At 40.3% G+C, this 22,742-nt stretch overlaps 2 protein-coding genes across 3 annotated transcripts in view; one reads left to right on the forward strand and one right to left on the reverse strand.

The window, feature by feature from the left end:
- The window catches only part of LOC308237955 (testis-specific gene 10 protein-like), a gene marked incomplete at its 3' end in the record, with an annotated part of 50,205 nt that extends 36,173 nt beyond the window's left edge, over window positions 1-14,032 (reverse strand). Inside the window, exons 1-4 of the mRNA XM_080649362.1 lie at window positions 13,962-14,032; window positions 9,427-9,555; window positions 5,153-5,223; window positions 2,462-2,634 (exon numbers count right to left, since the gene is read on the reverse strand). The remainder of the gene's footprint in view (window positions 1-2,461; window positions 2,635-5,152; window positions 5,224-9,426; window positions 9,556-13,961) is intronic.
- Window positions 14,033-14,467: 435 nt separating this feature from the next.
- On the forward strand, window positions 14,468-21,483 carry LOC308237959 (uncharacterized protein C2orf15). Of its 2 annotated transcripts, none has more exons than XM_080649374.1 (2): window positions 14,468-15,126; window positions 16,919-21,483. In XM_080649374.1, exon 2 carries the CDS (start codon window positions 19,551-19,553, stop codon window positions 19,824-19,826), a length of 276 nt encoding a protein of 91 aa, XP_080505500.1. In that variant the 5' UTR covers window positions 14,468-15,126; window positions 16,919-19,550; the 3' UTR covers window positions 19,827-21,483. The 2 variants fall into 2 exon arrangements, with proteins under 2 accessions (XP_080505500.1, XP_080505499.1); XM_080649373.1 differs by having other exon boundaries at window positions 19,487-21,483.
- Window positions 21,484-22,742: the final 1,259 nt, after the last annotated feature.

Genomic DNA, 22,742 nt, shown 5'->3' on the forward strand with positions numbered 1-22,742 from the left:
AAAGAGCATCAAAAAAAGTAAGCCACTTAAAAATAAAAACATGCAGTGAATATTTTACAAAAGAAAAAATACACTACCTCTTTATGTTTACCTAGGGTAGAAAGGGGGTGATAGTTTTTATGTGTGTGTGTGTGTGTGTGTGTGTGTGTGTGTGTGTTGTGTGTACGCGCGCGCGCGCACGCACTTTGAAGGGGGAAGCTCTTTATTTCACCTTTGATTTCAAATTACAGTCCTGCTGGATAGAGCAGTCTTAATTGCAGGTACTTGCTTTTCATTACTTTGAATACTTCATGCCAAATCTCTTCTGGCCTGAAGTGTTTCTGTTGAGAAATCAGCCAAGAGCTTTCTGGAAACTCCCTTATAGGTGAATGACTATTTCTCTCTTGTTGCCTTTAAGAGTTTCTCTTTGACTTTAACCTTGGCCATTTTAATTGTGATGGTTTTGGTGTAGGTCTACTTGGGTTCATCTTGATTGGGACTCTCTGTGCTTCCTGAACTTGTGTGATATTTTCCTGAATCAGGCTAGGGAAGTTTTCTGTCATTATTTCTTCAAACAGGTTCTCTTTCACTTGCTTCCTTGTTTCTCCTTTTGGCACCCCTATGATGTGGATGTTATGTTTCAGACTGTGCCAAAATTCCCTTTAACTATCCTCCTGCTTTTGTTTTTTTAATAAGTTAATTAACTTTTAGAGAGAGAGAAAGGGAGAGGGAGAAACATTGACGTGAGATGTTTTGGTCCACCTAACAGGGATCAAGCCCACAACCCAGGACTGTGCCCTGAAGGGGAATCGAATCGGCAACCTTTCAGTGCATGGGACGACACCTAATCAACTGAACCATACTGGCCAGGGCTCAGTGGTGCAGTCTCCTTGAACTCCTGACTTGGCTGCTCTAGCGAATGTCTTCTGTGTGGGTTATTTGGGCCCTCTTGCTGTAATTGGGTCTTGATTTCTCTTGGCCCACTCGTGGGTGGGATCAACTGTCAGGCTGGCTATGAGTCTCAACCCAAGTACGGCATGTAAACTGCTGTGCAGGTGCAGTCTTGACGTGTCTTGTTGGGCTCAGCAGCACAATCATTAACCCTTCAAGCTGGTTGTCTACAGAGGTAAACCTGATCACCAGGTAGGAGACACTGCAGGCACTGCCCCCCTCCCCCTCAGGTGAGGTTGTTCCCCAAGGGTCTGGAGCCTGAGATCCCTCTTTGTATGTGCCACTTGTGTGACTAGTTGGGTCAGCTCTGGTGTAGTCTGAAGCCCATCACTAGTTGTGTTGATTTTGGGTCCTCTTGGGTAGGTTTCAGATAAAGGTCACTGCTGGACATTGTGTGTAACTGGCCTTGGGCTACCTGTCTATAGCTATCACTCTGTTTTCTGTTTGTGTCTGTGTCTACTAGTCCAGGGGTGGAGGTGGGGTGGGGTTGGGGGGTTCAATTTGTGTAATGGGTTGGCTTCTTTATGCTTAGAGGTCAGGGCATATCTGTGGTCAGACAGATGTTCCCTGAGATCCCATCCACCTGTCAGCTATTCTGCCCCTCCCCTGGGGAAGGTTGGTCTTCCTGCAGAGCCTTCTGAAAAAGGTCTGTAGGATTAACCCAGGCGAGCCTAGCTCAGGCTAGTATGCCACCTGCTTGGGGATTACACAGCCAGGCACTCAGTGAGGGGAAATTAGTCCCTGCTTCAAAGCCAAACTCCTGTCTCAGTCACAGTCTCCAACTCTAGTTCATCTGTCTCCCTGACAGAAGCCTCCCCAGTAGACAGTCCAAAACTCCCAGCTCTGCACGGCAACAATGACCCTGTGCCACTAAACCAAGCAGAAAATCAGCTCTGCATGCAACTCTGATCTCTCCATGTGGCTGTTCTCGGTGAAGCAGGGCCCAAATTCCCAGTTCTGCTTGGGCTCTGAACCCTTCAGTCCAGGCCCAAAATCCCAGACCTGCGCTGCTCCCATCCCCAACAGGACGGGGCAAGAATGGTGGCTCCGCAGGTGGGGGGAGGTGCTCTGACCTTGTACTCAAGGTGGGAGAGACTGTTCCATTTTCCCCCAATCCATGCAGTTTAGTCACTGACTAGGGCTCTGCCCAATGCCTTCCCAGAAAACAGAGGGTCTCTAAAAGTTACTGCTGGGCGCAGCCCATAGACTTCTTCGCTGGACCCAAACATGGCTGTGCAACAGCTGGAGTCTAGAGCAAACTTCTCCGGCTGGGGCTGCTAACAGGAGCGCTTCTTCACTTAGAAGGCGAGGTCCAAGTCTCCCAGGTAGACAGAATCCCCCCGATTCCCTTTGCCCAATGCTTCATGGGCTCTTCTTCCTGTCTCTCGCTCTGAGTTGGGGAGCCCTGTGTGGGGTTGAGACCCACACTCCCAGGCAGAGGAAGCTTTCCAGCTGCAATATTCCTCTGGCCTCTCAGCCGCCACACCTGCTTGAGAGGGGCTTTCCCTTTCCGTGTCTCTGCTCCTCTTACCAGTCTCTCTGCAGCTTCCTCAGTGCTCCTGAGATATAATATTTCAGATCAGCTACACTTCAAGTTTTTCAAGTTGATTGCTCTGTACTGTGCTGGGAGCAGGTGCACGCAGTCTCCAGCTAAGCTGCAGCCATCTTGTATCCCTCAAGCTGCTTTTCAATGTCCTTCAAATACTTTAGTAACATCCATGACAAGATAAATAAAATTCACAAGTTAAAAGCATATCATTTTTACCTACTCTCTCAAGTAGTTCTAAGAACCTCCTCAAGGCAGCATTGTTAAAAAAAGACTGTGTCCTTACATTAAAGTAGTAAACTTCACATATTTAAATACACCATTATTCAGACTTTTCACTAAGATAAACTTACTTACCCTTTCTAAATAAATGAGGTTACTGCATATAAACACCATCCTCAAATTCATTAACTGGGCTCTTATATTACTATAACAAATAATACCTTCAGTAACACTCATGTTCTCAGCCTAATCATTTAATTAAGTACTTTATCATATGTTACCAGTAGTATATTAAAAGGATGTTTAAGAAATAACATGTAATGACAGTTAGCTTTGGGGGAAACTACCTTATTACAGACACATTTAGTAATTTGGTGCCTAATGAAATCAAGTCAAATAAGCACATTAAAAATTCAATAGGTTGCTTTTCAGCTTTCAAATCCACTCTGTGTCTTCCTTATAAACCATCAGCAATGAGAAACGAAACTGTCTCCACTTTATAATAGTGTTGAAATCCTCAGTTTCTAAATTTCATGGCAGAGTACTAAAAATCAAGAAATGAAATGTTATCAAAATGTCACAGAGCTACAGTAATTAAAATAAGGTGGTAGTGACACATGAATCAATGAAACCAAACAGTACAGAATTTTTATCCACACACATATGTGAATTCAGTAGCTGCTAAAATGGCACTTCAAATCAGTGACTAAAGAAAGGACTAGTTAACCCAAACTCATAGAACAAAAAGAAATGCCAGAGGATTAATACTTGTAAAAAGTTATTTAAAAGTATTAAAAGAGTCCTGGCTGGTTTGGCTCAGTGGATAGAGTGACAGCCTGCGGACTAAAGGGTCCCAGGTTCGATTCCAGTCAAGGGCACATGCTCAGGTTGTGGATGCGATCCCCAGTAGGGGGCGTGCAGGAGGCAGCCAATAAAGGATTCTCTCTCATCATTGATGCTTCAATCTCTTTCTCCCTCTCCCTTCTTCTCTGAAATCAATAAAAATATATTTTTTAAAAAGTATTAAGAGAAAACTAGAAAATAGTTTCTTGAAGTTGAGAAGGCCTTCCTAAACAAGAATCAAAATGAGGCAAAGTACAGAGGATTTTTAGAGCTGTGAAAGTATTCTGTTTGATAGTATAATGGTGGATAAATGTCATTTTACATTTGTCCAAAACCACAGAATGGACAACACCAAGAGTGAACCTTAATGTAAACTGTGGATGCTGGGTAATAATGACGTGTCAAAACAGGCTCATCAACTGAAACAAATGTACCGCTCTGGTGGGGGATGTTGATAATGGGAGAGGCTATGAATGTATGGGGGCAGGGAGTATATGGGAAATCTCTGTACCTTCTGCTTTGTTTTGCTATGAATTTAAAACTGCTCTAAAAAATAAAGTTTATTCAAATTTTAAAAATGGGGAAAGAACCTCAAAGGAATAAAACAATCAAAAGATTGGCAACTATGACTACCTAGAAATATACAACTTTGATTTAAAAATCTTTTTCTCAAGTATAAAATATATTTTGGGTGTGAACACACAAAAAAAGAAAAAAGAATAGAAATATATGTATCATATTGGTAGCCATCTGTGCAGAGAGAAGGATTAGGGAGGAAGAGAAATGTTCTGTATACAGAGCATTATTATTGCTTGAAGTTTTTATCATTACTACATCTTACTTAGGAAATTATCTTAGCAAAAAATTTTTTAAAGAAATAAAATGTAAGACACAATATAATTTAATCCCAGAACAGACATCTATATATATAAAAGCCTAAGCAACCGAACGATGACACACACTGACTACCAGGGGGGCATATGCTCAACGCAGGAGCTGCCCCCTGGTGGTCAGTGCGCTCCCACAGGCAACCTCCTGAGGCCAGCCAACCTCCTGAGGTCCCTCCCTCGGGCCAGCAGGCCCTGATGGGCCCCGATTGCCAGTCAGGCTGAGGGACCCAACCCATGCACGAATTCGTGCACCAGGCCTCTAGTTTAAATATAATATCAAATCTAAAAAACTTTCAAATGGTATGAGGATGTCATGTTTTCCATTGCATTTAATAATTATATGATGTTTAAAGTAGAATTAAAATCATCAGTAGTCAGATGTTAACTAGAATGATTTTGGTCATTTCACTACATATATATATATATATATATATATATATATAGAGAGAGAGAGAGAGAGAGAGAGAGAGAGAGAGAGAGAGAAAGAATGAATCATTATGTTGTACACCTAAAACTAATATAATATTTTATGTCAATTATACATCAATTTTTTAAACCTATCAGTGGTAAATCTAATACCTTTGCTTCTTCAAGTTCCTTGTTGAGGGTTATCCACCACAAAACTTTCTTTTTCTAGCTGCTCTGCTAGTTGGTCAATTTTAATTAGTTCTTTACAAAGATGTTCATTATGGCTCGTTAAATTGTCTATTTGTCTACTTACCACCTCCTCACTATCCAAGAGTTTCCTAATGTATCTTCCAAGCCATGATTTGTCTGGTTGAGATCTTCAATCTGTTATCATTAGAAAGAAAATCATATTAAAATATGTCCTTGGCTTCCCTCTGAGAACAACCAGGTGACTGGCATCAGAAAGGCAGGTTTGCTTCCCTGGCAAGGAGACTGAGCTATATATCTTTTTCTGCTTTATGAATTTTGTGCCATGTGACTATTTTCCCTGTCTGAAAAAATATACTAAAATAAAATCTAAAGGTTTATAGCTATATCTTTAAAGACTATTTATAGTTTAATAAAAAAAGAACTTAATTACTTTTGATTTTTAACCAAGCTATTAGAAAAATTGTCAAATATTTATATCTGTAAAAAAGAAACCACAGTCTTAAGATTTCATTTTAATAATTAGTATCATCAATCAGGCCTTCCTTATAACTAAATTTCTGTTTATTGTTATCAAAATATGTTAACTGTTTAGAAAAGTCCTTTTGAATGCATCAATAAACTTACTTGACTAAGCTAAATACCAAATCAAATATTTGTGACTAATGCGGAAGACCACATCTTTCCTTTCTAGCCCACTATCAAACCGTCAAGGGATGAAGAGAAGACCTTTCTATTGCAAAGACATCCAAATGCCTTTAAAGGGAAAAATATAGGTATTAGACCAGCCGTGGGCAAACTACAGCCCGCGGGCCGGATCCGGCCCATTCGGCTGTTCTATCCGGCCCGCGGAGCCGAAAGAGCGGAGGGTTCTCTTGCTCTCCCCTCCGCTCCTTCACCAGCAGCAGTGTTAACATAGCAACGTCGGGAAACACAGCCGCAGCTCCTTCTTCTGAGTGGGCAGATTTATATCCGTCCACTCAGTAGAAGGAACAACCTCTCAATCTTCCAGAGGCTCCTTGTAATGCCCGTGTACGCGTCCCCTGACATCACCCTGGGAATGCGTAGACACGTTATCGTGGTGATGTAGGGAGACACGCCCCTGGAGAGCACAGTATCAGAGCATTAGCTAAAAAGGAGACCAACAACACTGTTCCCACTGAAGTTGATGTTTTTTTTTTGTTTGTTTTTTTGTTTTGTTTTTTAATATTTTATTGATTTTTTACAGAGAGGAAGGAAGAGTGATAGATAGTCAGAAACATCGATGAGAGAGAAACATCGATCAGCTGCCTCTTGCACACCTTCTACTGGGGATGTGCCCGCAACCAAGTTACATGCCCTTGACCGGAATCGAACCTGGGACCTTTCAGTCCGCAGGCTGACGCTCTTCCACTGAGCCAAACCGGTTTTGGCTGAAGTTGATGTTTTAAAGACCAAAAACCTTTCAACCCAGTCTACATTGCCATCTACATCTACGTCCCGGGCATAATTTGGAAGTTGCACTAAAGAAAATGTTTAATTTACTGTTTACACATTTTGTTCTTTTCTATTTGTTTTAGTTTTAAATTATTTTATTATATTTAAGTTTAATTTGAAAGGCTTTTGTACCTTTCCTTTGTTAGGCAATTTTATTTTGCCTTTGCCATCTTCAATATAAGGTATGTTATTGTGCTATGATTCCTCCATTTTTTGAAGTTTAAAATTATAATAATTAGTGTTTACATTCTTCTTGTTAAAATGTTTGAAATGAATAAAACTATTGAAATAAAAAAAAAAGACCGTACCCTTTTATGTAATGATGTTTACTTTGAATTTATATTAGTTCACACAAACACTCCATCCATGCTTTTGTTCCGGCCCTCCGGTCCAGTTTAAGAACCCATTGTGGCCCTCGAGTCAAAAAGTTTGCCCACCCCTGTATTAGACCCACTGAAAAATGATTATATGTCAGGAACTATGCTAAATTCCAAAGATACAAAGCTAGGTTAGGTATCTGCCTTCAGAGAATTTATTGTTTACTTGGGAAAACACCAATAAAATATTTTAAGTGCCATAAAAGAAATATCTATGAGATAAAGTAATGGCACAGAGATCCTTCTCCATAGTATTTGCCTCTCATTGTGTATTTAACAAACTTTTATTGAGCACCTGCTATATTCAATGCACTGTTTTTAGTACTCTCTGGAAGATGTAAAAATATGAAAGAAAAAAGTCTCGGTCTTTAAGAAGCATCTATTGCTAAGTCCCTCATCTAATTGTATTCAAATTTATCCACATTAAATTTAGTAAAGCCTCACTTCTTGGAGATGTGGACTTTCCTTGGCCCTGTGTAGGGCCTCATTCACATGCTCCTTATTCTGCAGCGTGGTGCTGATGGACATGACTTGGATATGCACCCTGGTCACTGTGCCCTGGGGCTTTCCAGAAGCACCCAATATAGATTGGGAACAGCATGAGGTCAGACATGAGTGTCCATTGGAAAGGGCTGTCTCCAAGAGCCAGAGCCTTAGACTAGCAGGTTTCGATTTAAATAAAATCATTCCTCATCCAAAGAATCTGAAAGATCTCAATTTCAGTGAGAAAAGACAATCAAGGTATGCCAACACAGAGATGAATTAGATATTACACTTATCTGACAAGGATTTTAAATCAGCCATCTTATAAATGCATCAGCAAGTAATTTTGGGCATGCCTCAGACACACAAAAGAAACCAGAAAATCTCAGCAAAGACCTAAGAGATACAACATAGAGACCTTTTCTAGGTCAGGAAGTTGGAATCACAGGGTATGTAACCTTTTCATACTGGCTTTTTTTCACCGAGCAATATGCTTTCAAGGTTCCTTTACATCTTTTTGTGGCTTGATAACTCATTTATTTTTATAGTTCCATTGTATGGATGTACCACAGTTTGTTTATCCATTCACTTATTGAAGAATAACTTAGCTGTTTCCAAACTTTCCATTTGGCTCTTGTGTTTTAGTAAGCTTCCTGTGACACTGCTCCAGCTAGAAAAGAGGGATGCTACCTTGATCCTGCTGGGTGGAATGGAAGTCCAATTTCTACCTGAGGCTTTCAGGGACACCTAGGGAAGGTGAGGCTCCTTGTTACTGCTAGGCAGGGATGAAGTTCAGGCTCCTCACTGGGCCTCTGCTGATACCACAACAGCTAGGAAGAACAGAGATGCCTCGTTACTGCTCTGATGAGTCCTCCACAGCCACTGTGGGTGGGTGAGCTTGTTACTATCGCCCTAACTCTGCATTATGTCTCCTCTGACACCACTCCAGCAAGGAGGAAAGGGGCCACCTCTTACTACCAGTTGTGGGTAGATGTGTAGGCTCCCCATGTCGTTTCCACTGGCAGTATGGAGTTGGGAACTTCCCTTACTGCCTTGTGGGCACAAAAGTTTTCGTTCTCAGCTCAGTCTTCTTCTTTGATACCACCTTGTCGGGATGGAGAAGTTGGCAGGGGTTGGGGAGGAATATGAGGTGCAGCTGGAGCTCCTTATTACAGCCTGGCAAGGGTAGAAGTCTAGGCTCTTCACTTAGCCCTTGCTGGCAGGAATAGTTTTTTCCATTGTGTTGCTGAGGACAGGCAGTTATTGTCTAAAGTAGTCTGCCTTGCTAGGCAGTCCCTTTCCTGAGTCCTTTGGCTAAAGAAAAAGATGGCTTTTCTGATATCTTTCTTTGTCTGCACCTATTGTTTTGAGTGCCAGTTTTACCAGCACTCTGTCTGGAATATATAGAGCAAAAAGAAAATCCAGAAACTCACTAATGTGTCATTCATCGTGTGTTGAGGTCCCTAGCCAGACTTTCTTGTTCTCACCTCTCACTGTTCTGTTTGTTTTATACATAATGTTCAGGGTTTTTAGCTGTACTTAGTAGGGAAAAGTAAGTCTACTCTTTCTTCCTAGAAGAAGCTGTTTCCTCAGATGGCATGTATTAAGAGTTACACCACAGATCAGGCACCAGGAGAAGAGAAATAATACCGAACTTGCAGTTCAGAGAACTGGGTTCAAATCCTAGCTAACTTGGGAGGTCAGAGGAATCCTAGCTCTATCACTAATTACTCCAGTATCATAATTCTTTAATCTCTTGGAACTTCAGCTTCCATGTCTGTAAAAATAGAAGTAACATCACTGTTTCACAGGCTGGAATGAAGTAAGATTATGTACTTGAAAGCACCTAATACAACACTTGGCACGTAGTTTGCACTCACTGACTCTGAATCTGTGTGTATCAAAATGGTTAAGATAAAAATGAAATTATTTTAGACCCATAAAAAAACATAAAACCAGCACTGAATTAATATATTCTCCTTAATTTAAAATACACCCGAGTCCAAATTAATTCCGAGAAATATATATATAAATTAAATGTAACCTGTAATTTCAGTGTAGAGATGAATTTATCTTGATTTCTGACTTCTTGTTCTAGCCTGAGAGTATTCTGGTGTTTTACAGTTCCAGAAACTGGAGTCCCTGGACCAAAATCATGTTCTTTGTTGGTAACCTAGTGGAAAGAATGGGCATAATACTGAGGCACACAGTCAAGGAAGGCCTGGGGCGGGGGACAGGGGCCTAGAAGAGGTCAATGGGGGGGGGGGGGGGAAGACATGAATTACTTTCAACAATAGAGATTAAAATAAATAAATAAAATATATTTAATGTAAAAATAATAATAAATAAAACAGCCTTATGATTTCTCACAAGTTTTGAAAATTAACAACATTCTTAGATACATTTTCAATTGTTTTTAACCTTGTCACACCAGCAAAGATTTCAGCAAGCTTTACTTCCTTAAAATTTTATGTTATAAAACTTTTGTGTGTTTTTCAAATATAAAACTATAATATTAAACATGTGTTTAAAAAGTACATACCCCATCCTATCCTCTTGGTAATCTCTCTACTAAGGAAATACTGGGTCAGCAGCAAATTAAATAGTCTACCGCTAGGCCTGTGTTTTCCAATGGTCACCATTCACTATCTATTTATTGTTGCTTTTGTATATTAACAAAAATGTTTGCTGCCCATATCACAAAGGGCTGACTTCCCTAATATATAAATAATCCTATAAATAAAAAAGGAAAAGAAATACCCTAGTGGAAAAATTGGCAAAGATATGTATATTTCATATATATGGATTTTAAATAGATTTAAAAATATTCAATTTTACCATTTTAGAAGAATACAAATTAAAACAACACTGAATACCATTTTTTAATGGTCACATTGGCAAAGATAAAATAGTTGGGTATGTAACTTAGCATTCTTATGTATCACTGGTGGCAGCGTAAATTGACAAAATATTTATGGAGAAGTGGGGCTCATTTCAGGGGCACAAGGGTGGTTCAACATATGCAAATCAATCAATGTGATATACCACATTAACAAAAGGAAGGATATAAAACATATGATCTTATCAATAGATGCAGAAAAAGCATTTGGTAAGATACAATATCCATTTAGCCAGACACACACAATGGAGTAAAGACAGTCGCTTCAATAAATGGTGCTGGTGCCCAGCCAGTGTAGCTCAATGGTTGAGCACTGACCTATGAACCAGAGGTTGCAGTTCAATTACAGGTCGGGGCACATGACTGGGTTGCAGGCTCAGTCCCAGTGTGGGCATGCAGAAGGCAGCCAATCGATGATTCTCTTTCATCACTGATGTTTCTCTCTCTCTCTCTCTCCCTCTCCCTTTTTCTGTGAAATCAATAAAAATATTTAAATTAAAAATAAGTAAATAAATGGTGCTGGGAAAACTGGAAGGCCACATGCAAATGAATGAAACTGAATTACAGTTTGTCTGCATCAAAGTCCTAAATATAAGACCCAAATAATAAGTTACAGGGAAGAAAATATAGGTACCAAACTTATGGACCTTGGTCATAGAGAACATTTTATGAACTTGACCCCAAAAGCAAGGGAAGTTAAGGCAAAAATAAATGAATGGGACTATATCAAACTAAAAAGCTTCTGCACAGCCATAGAAACTGACAACAAAACAAAGAGGCAGCCCACCAGATGGAGATGCTATTTGCAAGTAGTAGCTCTGACAAAGGTTTAATTTCCAAAATATATAAAGAACTAATAAAACTCAATACCAAACAAACAATCCAATAAAAAAAATGGGCAGAGGAGCTAAAAATATACACCTCTCCCAAGAAGACATATGAACAGCCAATCCTATATAATAAAAGCCTAATATTCTAAGTGTCCAACTGTTCATTCGATGTTCAACTAGTCGCTATGAAGTGCACTGACCACCAGGGGGCAGATGCTCTGACCAGTAGGTTAGCTTGCTGCTGGGGTCCAGCCAATTGGAACTGGGTGAGATAGGCCGGTCATGCCCTGGAGCCCTCCCTCAGTCCCTCCCCCGCCCCAATCATGCACTGGTGGGGTCCCTTGCAATCCAGAACCCCTTGGGGAATGTCAGAGAGCTGGTTTTGGCCTGATCCCCCAGACCAGGCCGAGGGACCTCACTGGTGCATGAATCAGTGACAATTAGGGAAATGCAAATCAAAACTACAATGAGATACCACCTCATACCTGTTAGATTGGCCATTATCAACAAGACAAGCAATAACAAGTGTTGGAGAGGTTGTGGAAAAAAACAAACCCTCATTCACTGCTGGTGGGAATGTAGACTGGTACAACCACTATGGAAAGCAGTCTGGTGATTCCTCAAAAAATTGAGAATAGCACACGACCCAGCAATTCCTCTCCTGGGTATATACCCAAAATCCTCAAAATTGTTTATGCGCAAAGATATATGCACCCTTATGTTCAGTGCAGCATTATTCACTGTAGCCAAGAGGAGTGGAGAAAGATGTGGTACATATACACAGTGGAATGCTCCTCAGCCATAAGAAAGGATGAAATATCGCCAAGTGCAACAACATGAATGGACCTTGAGAACATTAAGCTAAGTGAAATAAGTCAGACAGCAAAAGCTGACTTCACTCATATGTGGGATATAAAATGGACACTTGTGAACATAAAGAGCAGTGTGGTGCTTGCTGGAGGGAAGGAGGTGGAGGGGGAAGGAGGTCCCAGTACAGGCTGACAGGAGAAGATTGGACTCTGGGTGGTGGGTGTTAGGCATTCTTGTGCTCCATTATACCCGGCTTGGCAAGAGCCCCTCCCAGTGATTTTCCTGTTATTCTCATTATAGGTTTCATGATTAACAGCCTTCAGTTTCCTGTAAACTGCCTCACCCACTTTCCAGTGGACCATCTACACCTGACCCCCACCTGCACCTGGTCTGACCTTTACAAGAGACATAAACACCCTGCTCCCCCTACCCTGCCCCACTGATGCCATTTTGGTCTCAGCGCTCCTGCTAGCAGACGTTAACAATAAATGTATAATTCTGTACCCCTTTGGGCCTCGTGCATTCTTCCCTGGGCCACTCTAACAGTGGGCACATGGTGCAATAGACAGAGCCTGTAACAGAAACCCACACCTGAAATCTGTATGTTCATGTTGACCAATGGCTCCCTAATAAATTTAATTTTTTTAAAAAAGTCGAATAAAGGAACACAACGCAAAGAAATACTTAATAAAATTCCATTTATGTAAAGTTCAGAAACAAGCCAAACTAGAATGTGCCTGTTCACATACAAAGAGGGAAGAACCATAAGGAAAAGCGCGGAAGTGCCTATCAGAGTGCCTGCATCTGGGGAGAAGGGCGTGTGATGAGACGAGGGAATAAATGACACCTGCTCTAACTGCTTCTGTATCTGGCGTACTTTAAAGCCAATTACCTAAAACAAACTGTACTAAGCAACTAAAAAGAAGAAGGAGAGTCCAGAAAATCTCTACAACTGATTATATGCTGGTCTAAAGCAGTGATTTTTTTTTTCATAAAATAAGATATACCAGGGAAGCTGCCATTAAATAATGTCATCAAAGTTTATTATTAATAAATATTGATAATAAATTAATATTTCATTAATGTACCTTTGGAATTATCTCCCACTAATTAAGACCGATTTAGTTCATTCATTAATTAAAATGCAAACAAAAATCAGTTTTATCCTGGAGGCAGATTTCAATGGCGTGACACATATAACTAACCTATTTTCTTCTACTTAAAAACCGCATGTTATTTTATTTCCTTACGGGAATCACACACACACACACACACACACACACACACACACACACACATATACACACACACACACACACACAGTGGAGTTGAAATGCCTGTAGAGGACATTTAAAACACCGAATATTCTGAGATATAAAGGCATGAATGCAACAAGGAAAACTCCGGGATGCCGTCATCTTCACAAACTTTTCCTGAAGCCGCGAATCTTGACTATTTAAAGGGAAAAAAAAAGGTATTCCTACACGTATTTAGGTATCAGGTCCATGATCGCCTCCATTACTCAATTCGTCTCAACTATTTTTTCAAACAAAAGCCAGCTTACCCTGCCTTTCCTGAGTACAATTTCTTCTGAAATTATATGAGATTTTCATGCAAATGCCTTTGTAATCTCGGCTCTACCTCCCAAGGTCTTATAGGAGTCAGGATAAGCCAGGTTGAACTCAAAAATCTGACTTGCAAATTCCTCAGCTCCTCTCCCGAGCGTTTCTAAACCGAACAGTCCCCCGTCTCTCACCCTCCACCCCAACATCCAAGCGGAGAGCTTCTGCAAGAAGCGAAGCGGTCACCATAGGAACTGGGCTCAGCGCTAAACCCCTAAGAAAAGGCAACAGCAGTTTGCTCCCGGAGGGCTTCCCGGGACCGCAACTCTGCCTGCAACCGCCCTCACCGCACCTCTACCTCGGGGCCACCCTCAGCTCCCGACCCCCACCACACGCTCCCTCTGGCAGCTGCCCTCTCAGGGGCCTTCTGGCCCAGGAGCTGCGTTACGCCCACCGGGCGCCTCACCGCGGCTCCTACCTGGAGCTCCAAATTCACCCTCGCAGTCTCAGCCAGCCGTCCTCCTCGGAGCTCAACCCGGCGACTGCCCGGCTCCGCCTCCGCCTGGGATCCAGATCCCACCCATCTCCATCCTCCGCCCCTCTCCCTCCCTTCCCACCCGAAATCGACCGGCCCCGCCCGGTGTTAAGTGGAGGACAGGACCCAGCGAGAAGGGGGCGGGGGCGGTTAGCCAGGGCCGGCGCCGCCCCTGGGCCCCGCCTTCACGCTCTACCTGAGCACGGCTTGTCCTCCGCCTCTCTTCTCGTTCGCTCCGCCTCAGAGCCGCGCGCCCATAGTCCCTGTGCGCACGCGTACCGGGCTCCACCCTCCCTCTCCTGGGGACTGCAAGACCTGCGCGCGCACCCACGCACGTAGCAAAGCGTGGACCCACTTTCCAGTCCTCACAGGTGCCTAGGCAAGGCCTTTTCCCGGTCCATCCTAGCCGCGCATGCTCACGCCCGCGCAGAGCCTTTACGTCCCGCGCCCCCCAGCGTGTACTAGCCGCTACCCTCGTCCACCACTTAGTTCTTAATACTTGCTGCGGCCACCGCGCTGGAAGGGACGCGCATGCGCAGGCCTGTGCGTCCTTCGGCCACCTTCCCAAAGCTCAGGAACACCTGCTTCTTTGATGCTACGGCTTTGAACCACTTTTCCCAGAGATCAAGCACCATTCGGGACCCAAGTTCAGTGAACTCGTTATTCCCCAGAGCTGCATTTGGGCGCTGGGAGGTTAGCGCGCTCCCCGGCCGCAGTCCGGTGGTTTGGGGAAGCCTCCCAGGTCGGGTCCTGCAGCAGCACCCAGGGAAAGAGCCGGCCTGTTTGGGGAGCACCGGTGGCCTGCATTCTGGGGAGCCTGCAGACCCGCGGCCCCGGTCAGCCTTGCACGGTCCAGTCAGGGTTGAATCGGGAGCCCAGCTTGGGGAAAAAAAGTCTTTATATTTCTTAATGTTTAATATATCCCACCTTTCTCAAATAACCCGCAGGTTTCTGAACTTTAATGGTGGCTTTATCTCCGACTTTTCCACAGATGAAATAGATAACTAGGTTTTTAAAGCTGTGCTCTGATTATCTTGATTTAGTATTCGCCTGTGTATTCAAAAGTAATCTCACATTTGAAGAGACTAACAGTTCCTGTTTTTGCCAGGTAAGTACTCATTACTTCCCATTATATATTATTGCAGAGCATAAACAAATTTTATGTTAGAACAAATTTCTTCATAGAAGTACATTTAAATAAGTGCCATATACTTTTCCATTCTCTGCTCTTTTTTCATTATGTGTGCTCTTACATTTTCTCATATTTTGTAGCATTTATTTTGCCATATCGTATACTTTGTAAGTATATACTTTGTAAGATACTAAAAAATTCAATTGAGTGTTGCTGCTATTTTAGATAAAGAAGTCAATCCTAACCGGTTTGGCTCAGGGGATAGAGCGTCGGCCTGCGGACTGAAGGGTCCCAGGTTCGATTCCCGTCGAGGGCATGTACCTGGGTTGCAGGCACATCCCCAGTAGGGGGCGTGCAGGAGGCAGCTGATCGATGTCTCTCTCTCATCGATGTTTCTAACTTTCTATCCCTCTCTCTTCCACTCTGTAAAAAATCAATAAATATTTTTTTTTAAAAAAGTCAGAGGTCCCAAGAGGTACGTTTCCTCTGAATATATAATTATACCTAGTTAAAGAAATAATGTAGAGAAAAGATCACTTTATGGTCAAACCAGGATGTGAAGATTTTCCTTTTTTAAAAAAAAAATATTAAGGACTATTACTTTCTTCCCCAGCCCAAGAAAGTAAAAATATTCTTCCCTCAATGAAAAGCCGGAGTGGTCAGTGCTCCATCCTGCCCCAATTAACCCTTTCATAGTACCTCTGCGCTCTTCCTTCTGACACACTCCACTGCAATGCTAAGGTCTGAGTTTTCTATTCCCTTAGTTTCTCTATCATTTCACAAACTTTACTAAGAAAAATCGATATGTTGCCTTTTTTTGTTCCGGCCCTTGGTCACCTAAAAAAAACCCCAAAAACTGGAGGCTCCAATTGCACATATGTTAAGCTGCTTGATGCTCTGTGTATTATTTTTTAATTAGGTAGTTTCTATGATATATATTCAAGTTCACTATTCTTTCCTTTGGCGGTGTTAATCCCATCCACAATGGGATTTTTTTACATCAAGTGTATTTTCATTTAGTAACTTCCATTTCTTACCTCACCATGCTCACGCTTTGCTCTCTACCTTCTTGGAAATGTGGAATATATATTAACATAGCTGTTAAGGTCCTTGCATACTAATTCTATCATTTGTGTCATTCCTTGGTATGTTTCTATCAACTAATTTTATAATCAACTAAATATGATTTGTGATTGTTTCTATAGCTCATATGTTTTTATTGCCTACCAGACATTGCAGATTTTACATTGTTAGGTGCTGGAGGTTTTTGTGTTTCTTTAAGTATATTTAGGCTTTGTTCTGAGATGCTGTACGTTTACTTGGAAACAGTTTGATCCTTTAGAGCTGCCCTATCCAAAATAGGAACCACTAGCTACAAATGCCTATTTGAATTTATGCCAATAAAATTAAGTAAAAGTTAAACTTTAGTTCCTCATTTGTATTATGTACATTTCAAATGTACACACGCAGCTACTGGCTACTATATTGGATAATCATTGAAAATAGTTCTGTTGGACACTGCTGCTTTAGAAGCTTGCTTTTAAGCTGTTAGGTCCAAAACAGTCTTTACCTAGGGCTGTTTTGGCCCCATTACAGAACCAGAATCTTTGTGAGGACTCTATGCAGTGCTCCATCCAGTCTGTCTTGTGGGCATCCTTCATGTTCTTTAGGACAGTCATAATCTTCAGATTAACTACCTTGGTTAATTTCTAAGTATTTTATTATTGTATTTATGCCACTGTAAAGGAATTTTTTTTATTGATTTCAGAGAGGAAGGGAGGAGATAGAAACATCAATGATGAGGATTATTGATCAGCTGCCTCCTGCATGCCCTACACTGGGGATCAAGACTGCAACCCCTTGGCCAGAATCAAACCTGGGACCCTTCAGTCTGCAGTCCAACGCTCTATCCTCTGAGCCAAACCAGCTAGGGCTGAAACTGCTTTATTAATTTCCTTTTCAGGTTCATTGTTAGTGTATAGAAATGCAACTGATTTTTGTTAACCATGTTAACTTTGTATCCTACTACTTTGCTGAATTCACTTATTCTAACAAATTTTTTGTGTGGAATCTTTAGTTTTCTACATATAAGATCAAATTATCTGTGAAGACAGATAATTTTATTTCATCCTTTCCAGTCAGTATGCCTTTTCTTTCTTTCTGCTAGAACTTCCAGTATTATGTTGCATAGAAGTGGCAAAAGTGGGCATCCTTGCCTTATTCCTGATTTTAGAGGAAACACTTTCTCCATTGAATGATATTCGCTATGACTTATTCACATATGGTTTTTCTTTAGTTTCCTCCTTTTTCTAGTGTGTTTGTATCATGAAAGGGTGCTGATTTTTATAAATGCTTTTTCTGCATCAAATGAAACAATCATGTGGCTCTTTTTCTTTATTCTGTAGTATGGTGTATTACATTAATCAATTTTCATATGTTGAATCATCCTTTTATTCTAGGAATAAATCCCACTTAGTCATGATATATGACCCTTTTAATATGCTGTTGTATTTGGTTTGCTAGTATTTTGTTGAGGATTTTGCATCTATGTCCATAAGGGATATTGGTCTGTAGTATTCTTGCACTGTGTTTGCCTGGCTTTGGTAGCAGGGTAATGCTGGCCTCTTAGAATGAGTTACTAATAGAAAGTGTTCCCTCCTCTTTAATTTTTTGGAAAGAGTTTGAGAAAGATTGGTATGATTTAGTCTTTAAATGTTACAATAGCATAAAAAGAAAAGCTTTTCTTTGTTTAGAGTTTACTATTATTATTATTATTAATTCAATCTCCTTAGTAGTCATAGGTCTATTTAGATTTTCTGGGTTTTTTTCTCTTTTTTATATATTTTTATTGATTTGTGATTAAAGGCAAGGGAGAGATATTAACACCAATGATGAGAGAGAATCATTGATCAGCTGCCTCCTGCATGCTCGCCACAGGGGATCGAGCCCACAACCTGGGCATGTGCCCTGATTGGGAATCGAACCATGACCTCCTGGTTCACAGGTCGATGCTCAACCACTGAGCTATTCCAGCTAGGCAGATTTTCTGTTTCTTCATGACTTCATCTTGGTAGGTTTTGTGTTTCTAGGAATTTGTCCATTTCAGCTAGGGTATACAATTTTGTGGCATGTAGTTATTCATAGTACTCTCTTACAATGCTTATTTCTGTAGAATTAGTAGTAAAGTCCCCGACTTTCATTTCTGATTTGTCATTTGAAACCACTTTTGTTTCAAAAATTTTATTTTTTCTATTATTTTTCTAGTGTCTATTTCATTTATCTCTGCTCTGATTCTCTGTGATTTAATTCCTTTTGTTAACTATGGATGTAGTTTGTTCTTTTTCTAGTTCCTTAAGTTGTAAAGTTAGGTTGTTAACTTGAGGTCTTTCTTGTTTGTTTAAAGTGTTTATAGCTATAAATTTCCCAATTAGCACTAATTTTGCAGCATCCCATAAATTTTTATGTTGCATTTTTATTTATTTTATTTAGTTTCATCTGTACATATTTTCTAACTTCCCTTGTGATTTATTTGATCCATTGGTTGTTTCAGAGTGTATTGTTTAATTTCCACAGATTTGTGGATTTTCCTGTTTCATTTCTGTTGTTGATTTCTCACTTCATCCCACTGTAATCAAAGAAGATACTTTGTATATCTATCTTTTAAAATCTATTGAAAGCCATATTGTAGCCTAAAACGTGGTCCATCCTGGAAAATGTCCCATGTGTATGGAGAAGAATGTGTATGCTGTTGTTGTTGAGTGGAATGTTCTATATATATTGGTAAATCTACTTATTTTAATTTGTTTTCATATTTTCTTGTATTCTGTCTGGTTGTTCTATCCATTATTAAGAGTTGAGTATTCAAGTTTCCAACTATTAGTGCAGAACTCTCTCCCCCTTCAGTTCGGTCTGTTTTTGCCTCATATATTTTGATGGTGTGTTATTATTTGGTAAATGTTTATAATTGTTTAGCTATCTTTATTTTTTAGAGAACAACTAGCAAAGTGTTTGGACTTCAGTAATTATTTCTTTAACCCATTAATACTTAATTAAAATTTTTGACAGCAAGAATGATCAAAAGGGCTAAGTAGAGAAGTTCTATTTCCTGAAAGGTTCTGAAACATAAAAGCTGATCAATTCTTTTTTAAAACACTTTCAAAGAATCTATAGAATCTGTGATCCCTCCCACAGAGAAAAAATAAACACTGAGATGTAGCAGTGTTTTACTTTATATTTTTGGATCCATCACCATGACATTCCATTAACATGAACAGTGCCATGAAGTTGGTTGAAATTCCCACTGTATTCACTTGATTCCATTTTTTTTTTCCTCAAGCACTCAAGTTGAAGCAATCAAGTTGAAGAAACATTTCCACTACTGTATTTATTCAGCTGTTCCAATGGGATTTTCTGTTAGTAAATCTGCTACTCAGGTATCTGCTATGTGTATGGATGCAAAAGTGGATGATCACATAATGCAAGGGACTGAGAAAAGCAAGTTGAAACCAGTGACTCAGTTATTTCAAAACACTAAGAAAATAAGATTAGAAGACACAAACCAAGAAAACCTTACAAGAGATAAAGAGACTGGCACAGGATCTCTTTCCGAGAAAGCCTTGGGTTCAGTAGTTTATGTTAAAGAAAGTGATGGAATAGAAATGACAGATGTGGAATGAAGTTACTTGTACATATTACCACAGAAATCAAAACTTGCTTTTGACTAAGAGGGTATATTGATTGAGAACTTAACCTCAATAGGAAAACCTAACAAAATGAAGGAAGATGATTGCTTTTTCCCCCCACTGTTTATAAATCACCTTAGACTGCATTTTTTGATGATACATATTCAAAATAGTTGCTTTAGGGAGAGAAAGCTTTCCAAAATTCAAAGTAGATTTCTCTGAGATTATCCTTGTCAAAATCAGAGTTTTGACTAAAAGTATTTAAATGGCACTAAAACATATTAATGATAAAGTATTTAACTAGTAATCAAAAAACATAAAACAGTGCCCAATTTGACATCATTATGTCACACTATTTCTTGTGTACCAGTTTTGTATGTTAGATTTCCAGTTTGGGATTTTGCTTGAGAGGACTTTATCTTTCTACATTTTTGCATTTCTGTTATATAAAAGTTCACTCTAGGTCAACTATGCAAAAAAATCCCACAGTAAATTTAATACTTTGAAAAGCATTTCACATTTTAAATCATCCTTTTAAACTGTTATTATTTCCTCCACATTGAATTCATTTCAGAGTGTAGTAGTTTATCTTACAGTTGCTATCATTTTATACCACCAATATTTAATATAAGAAAATAGCCTTAAAATTATTGTTTAATATATAGGTAAATGTTTATAATTTGCCATTCTTATTGAAATATGTAGTAGTTTGAAACGGCAGTATTGTCTCAAGTAATGCTAGATGAAATTAAAACCATTTTGTGTCTGGACATATAATGAATTGTAACTATTTATATTATGTATGTTTTGAACATTTTCCTATATTTTAATATTTAATGACTATCTCTAATGCCCAATTGAGTAATCTCCTTCATATTCACAAAAACAAAACAAAACAAAAAAACAAAAGGAAAAGGCATCTTCTTTAAGGGGAAGCAGTATTTTATAAATCAAACAGGACTAAACAAATGTAATATATTTGTAGGGGATACTGAGCCAAGAGTTTAAAAAAAAAAAAAGATGTTGAATGGGACATAACCAATAAGATGATGCTTTTTATCATTTACAGAACATAATTCTTTGGGAGAGAAAAAATACACAAATCATTCATTTGTTCACCTAACCTGAATTGTTTGAGAGAGAAAAAATACACAAACCATTCACTTGTTCACCTAACCTGGCACTGTACTCGGTGCTGGGGATACAGTGGTGAGTAAAATAGGTACTGCCTTTATAGTTCTTACTGTCTGGCTACAGAGAAGACAGAATATCAGATAGTAAATATATAAGATACAACTTGTGATGTGCCAAGAAGAAAAAGTAAAATATTCAAAGAGACAGGTGAAGGGACATAACACATAAACTTGCTTTTTAATAATGGAGCTAGAAAGGCTTCTCTGAGGACATGACAGGCATAGCTTTTGCAGGGATGTGGTTGTCCAAGTGAGATGATGGTGATGACTGAGATGTTAAGAAGGGTATAGAGTCCAGGTGAAGTTTGGCAGGATGTACTGATGGTTTGAAAGTGAGGAGTGAGAAAAAAGGAGTTTCTAGCAAAAAAGGCTAAATGCATGGAGTTTCCTGGGGAAGGGGTATGCTCAGGGGCACGGTTTTTAGACATCCCGGGTTTGCAAGGCAAGTATGTATGTATGGAGCTAAACATAAACATTTCGAAGTTGTATACAGAAATGTTATTTAAAGCCATAGGAATGAATGATACTGCTTAAGGTGAATGTATAGTTTGAGATCAAGTCCTGAAAAACTCCAACATTTAGGAGCTGGTCAGCGCAGGAGGAGCTGGCAAAGGGGACTGAGAGTTGGCAGTGAGGTTGGTGGAAAACCAAGACAGGGTAATGTCAAGATTGCCCACAGGAGTTGTTAAGGTGGAGGTAGTCAACTGAAAGGTTAGATGAGCACTGAAAAGTCCATTGGATCTAACATGTCACCAGTGACCTTAGCAAAACCACTTTAAAAAAACAAAAAAGGGCCCTAGCTGGTTTGGCTCAGTGGATAGAGTGTTGGCCTGTGGACTAAAGGGTCCCAGGTTCGATTCCAGCCAAGGGCACATATCCGGGTTGCGGGCTTGATCCCCAGTAGGGGGCGTGCAGGAGGCAGCCGATTAATGATTCCCTCTAATCATTGATGTTTCTATCTCTCCTCCCTTCCTCTCTTAAATCAAAAAAAATTTTTTTAAAAAAAGGGACTTCACTCAGGCATTTACAGACTGGTGTTTCACATCCACAAATGTCCAACAGGACATTTGATATCTATTGGATGTTGAATTTGGGATGATCTTTCATTGTGTGTGATGCCCCATGCCCTGCAGAATGTCAAATGTCGTAGCACACCCAGTCATTGAGACAACAAAAAATACAAACATTAATTACCCTCATTGAGAACCACTGCTACTAAGACTTCATAAAACTGGGATCCCCAAATCCCATGCAAGCCATAAATTAGCACACCTGGGAAGGGGAATTCCCCGACTTCCTGAAAGGGGTGCAATGGGACAACTTTCATCACAACAGCGTCACTTAGGTGTTTGTTTTGGGGGAGACTTCTACAAGCGGAATCCTCAAGTAAGCACTTTTTGGAGTTTTGTTTCTGATAAGTAAATTTTCCATATTAAAAAAAGATGCAGTGCAGTATTCTTTTAAATGCAATGTCTTTCCCAACTGATTTTAGTTTCCTCGCCTCCCAAGTGGAGTTACCTCCTTTTGGGCTGTGGAGAGCAGACCCGTTAGGGACCCGGTGCAATGCCTGAACGCTGTGAAAGTACTTACTTGTTGGCACCGGGCCTGGCATGTGACCTGGGTGCCCTGGGTTCCTGGCGACCTTGCCCAGACTCGCCCACGAAGTGCCCGCTCCAGCCAGACACGGCCGCCCCTCCCACCTTCGCTCCGATGGTCA

This window comes from Plecotus auritus (genome assembly GCF_963455305.1).
Source record: "Plecotus auritus genome assembly, chromosome: 12".
Lineage (NCBI taxonomy): Eukaryota > Metazoa > Chordata > Mammalia > Chiroptera > Vespertilionidae > Plecotus > Plecotus auritus.

Bases quoted from the DNA above. Each gene is read 5' to 3' on its own strand.
- LOC308237959 (XM_080649374.1), top strand. From the start codon at position 19,551: ATGGGATTTTCTGTTAGTAAATCTGCTACTCAGGTATCTGCTATGTGT.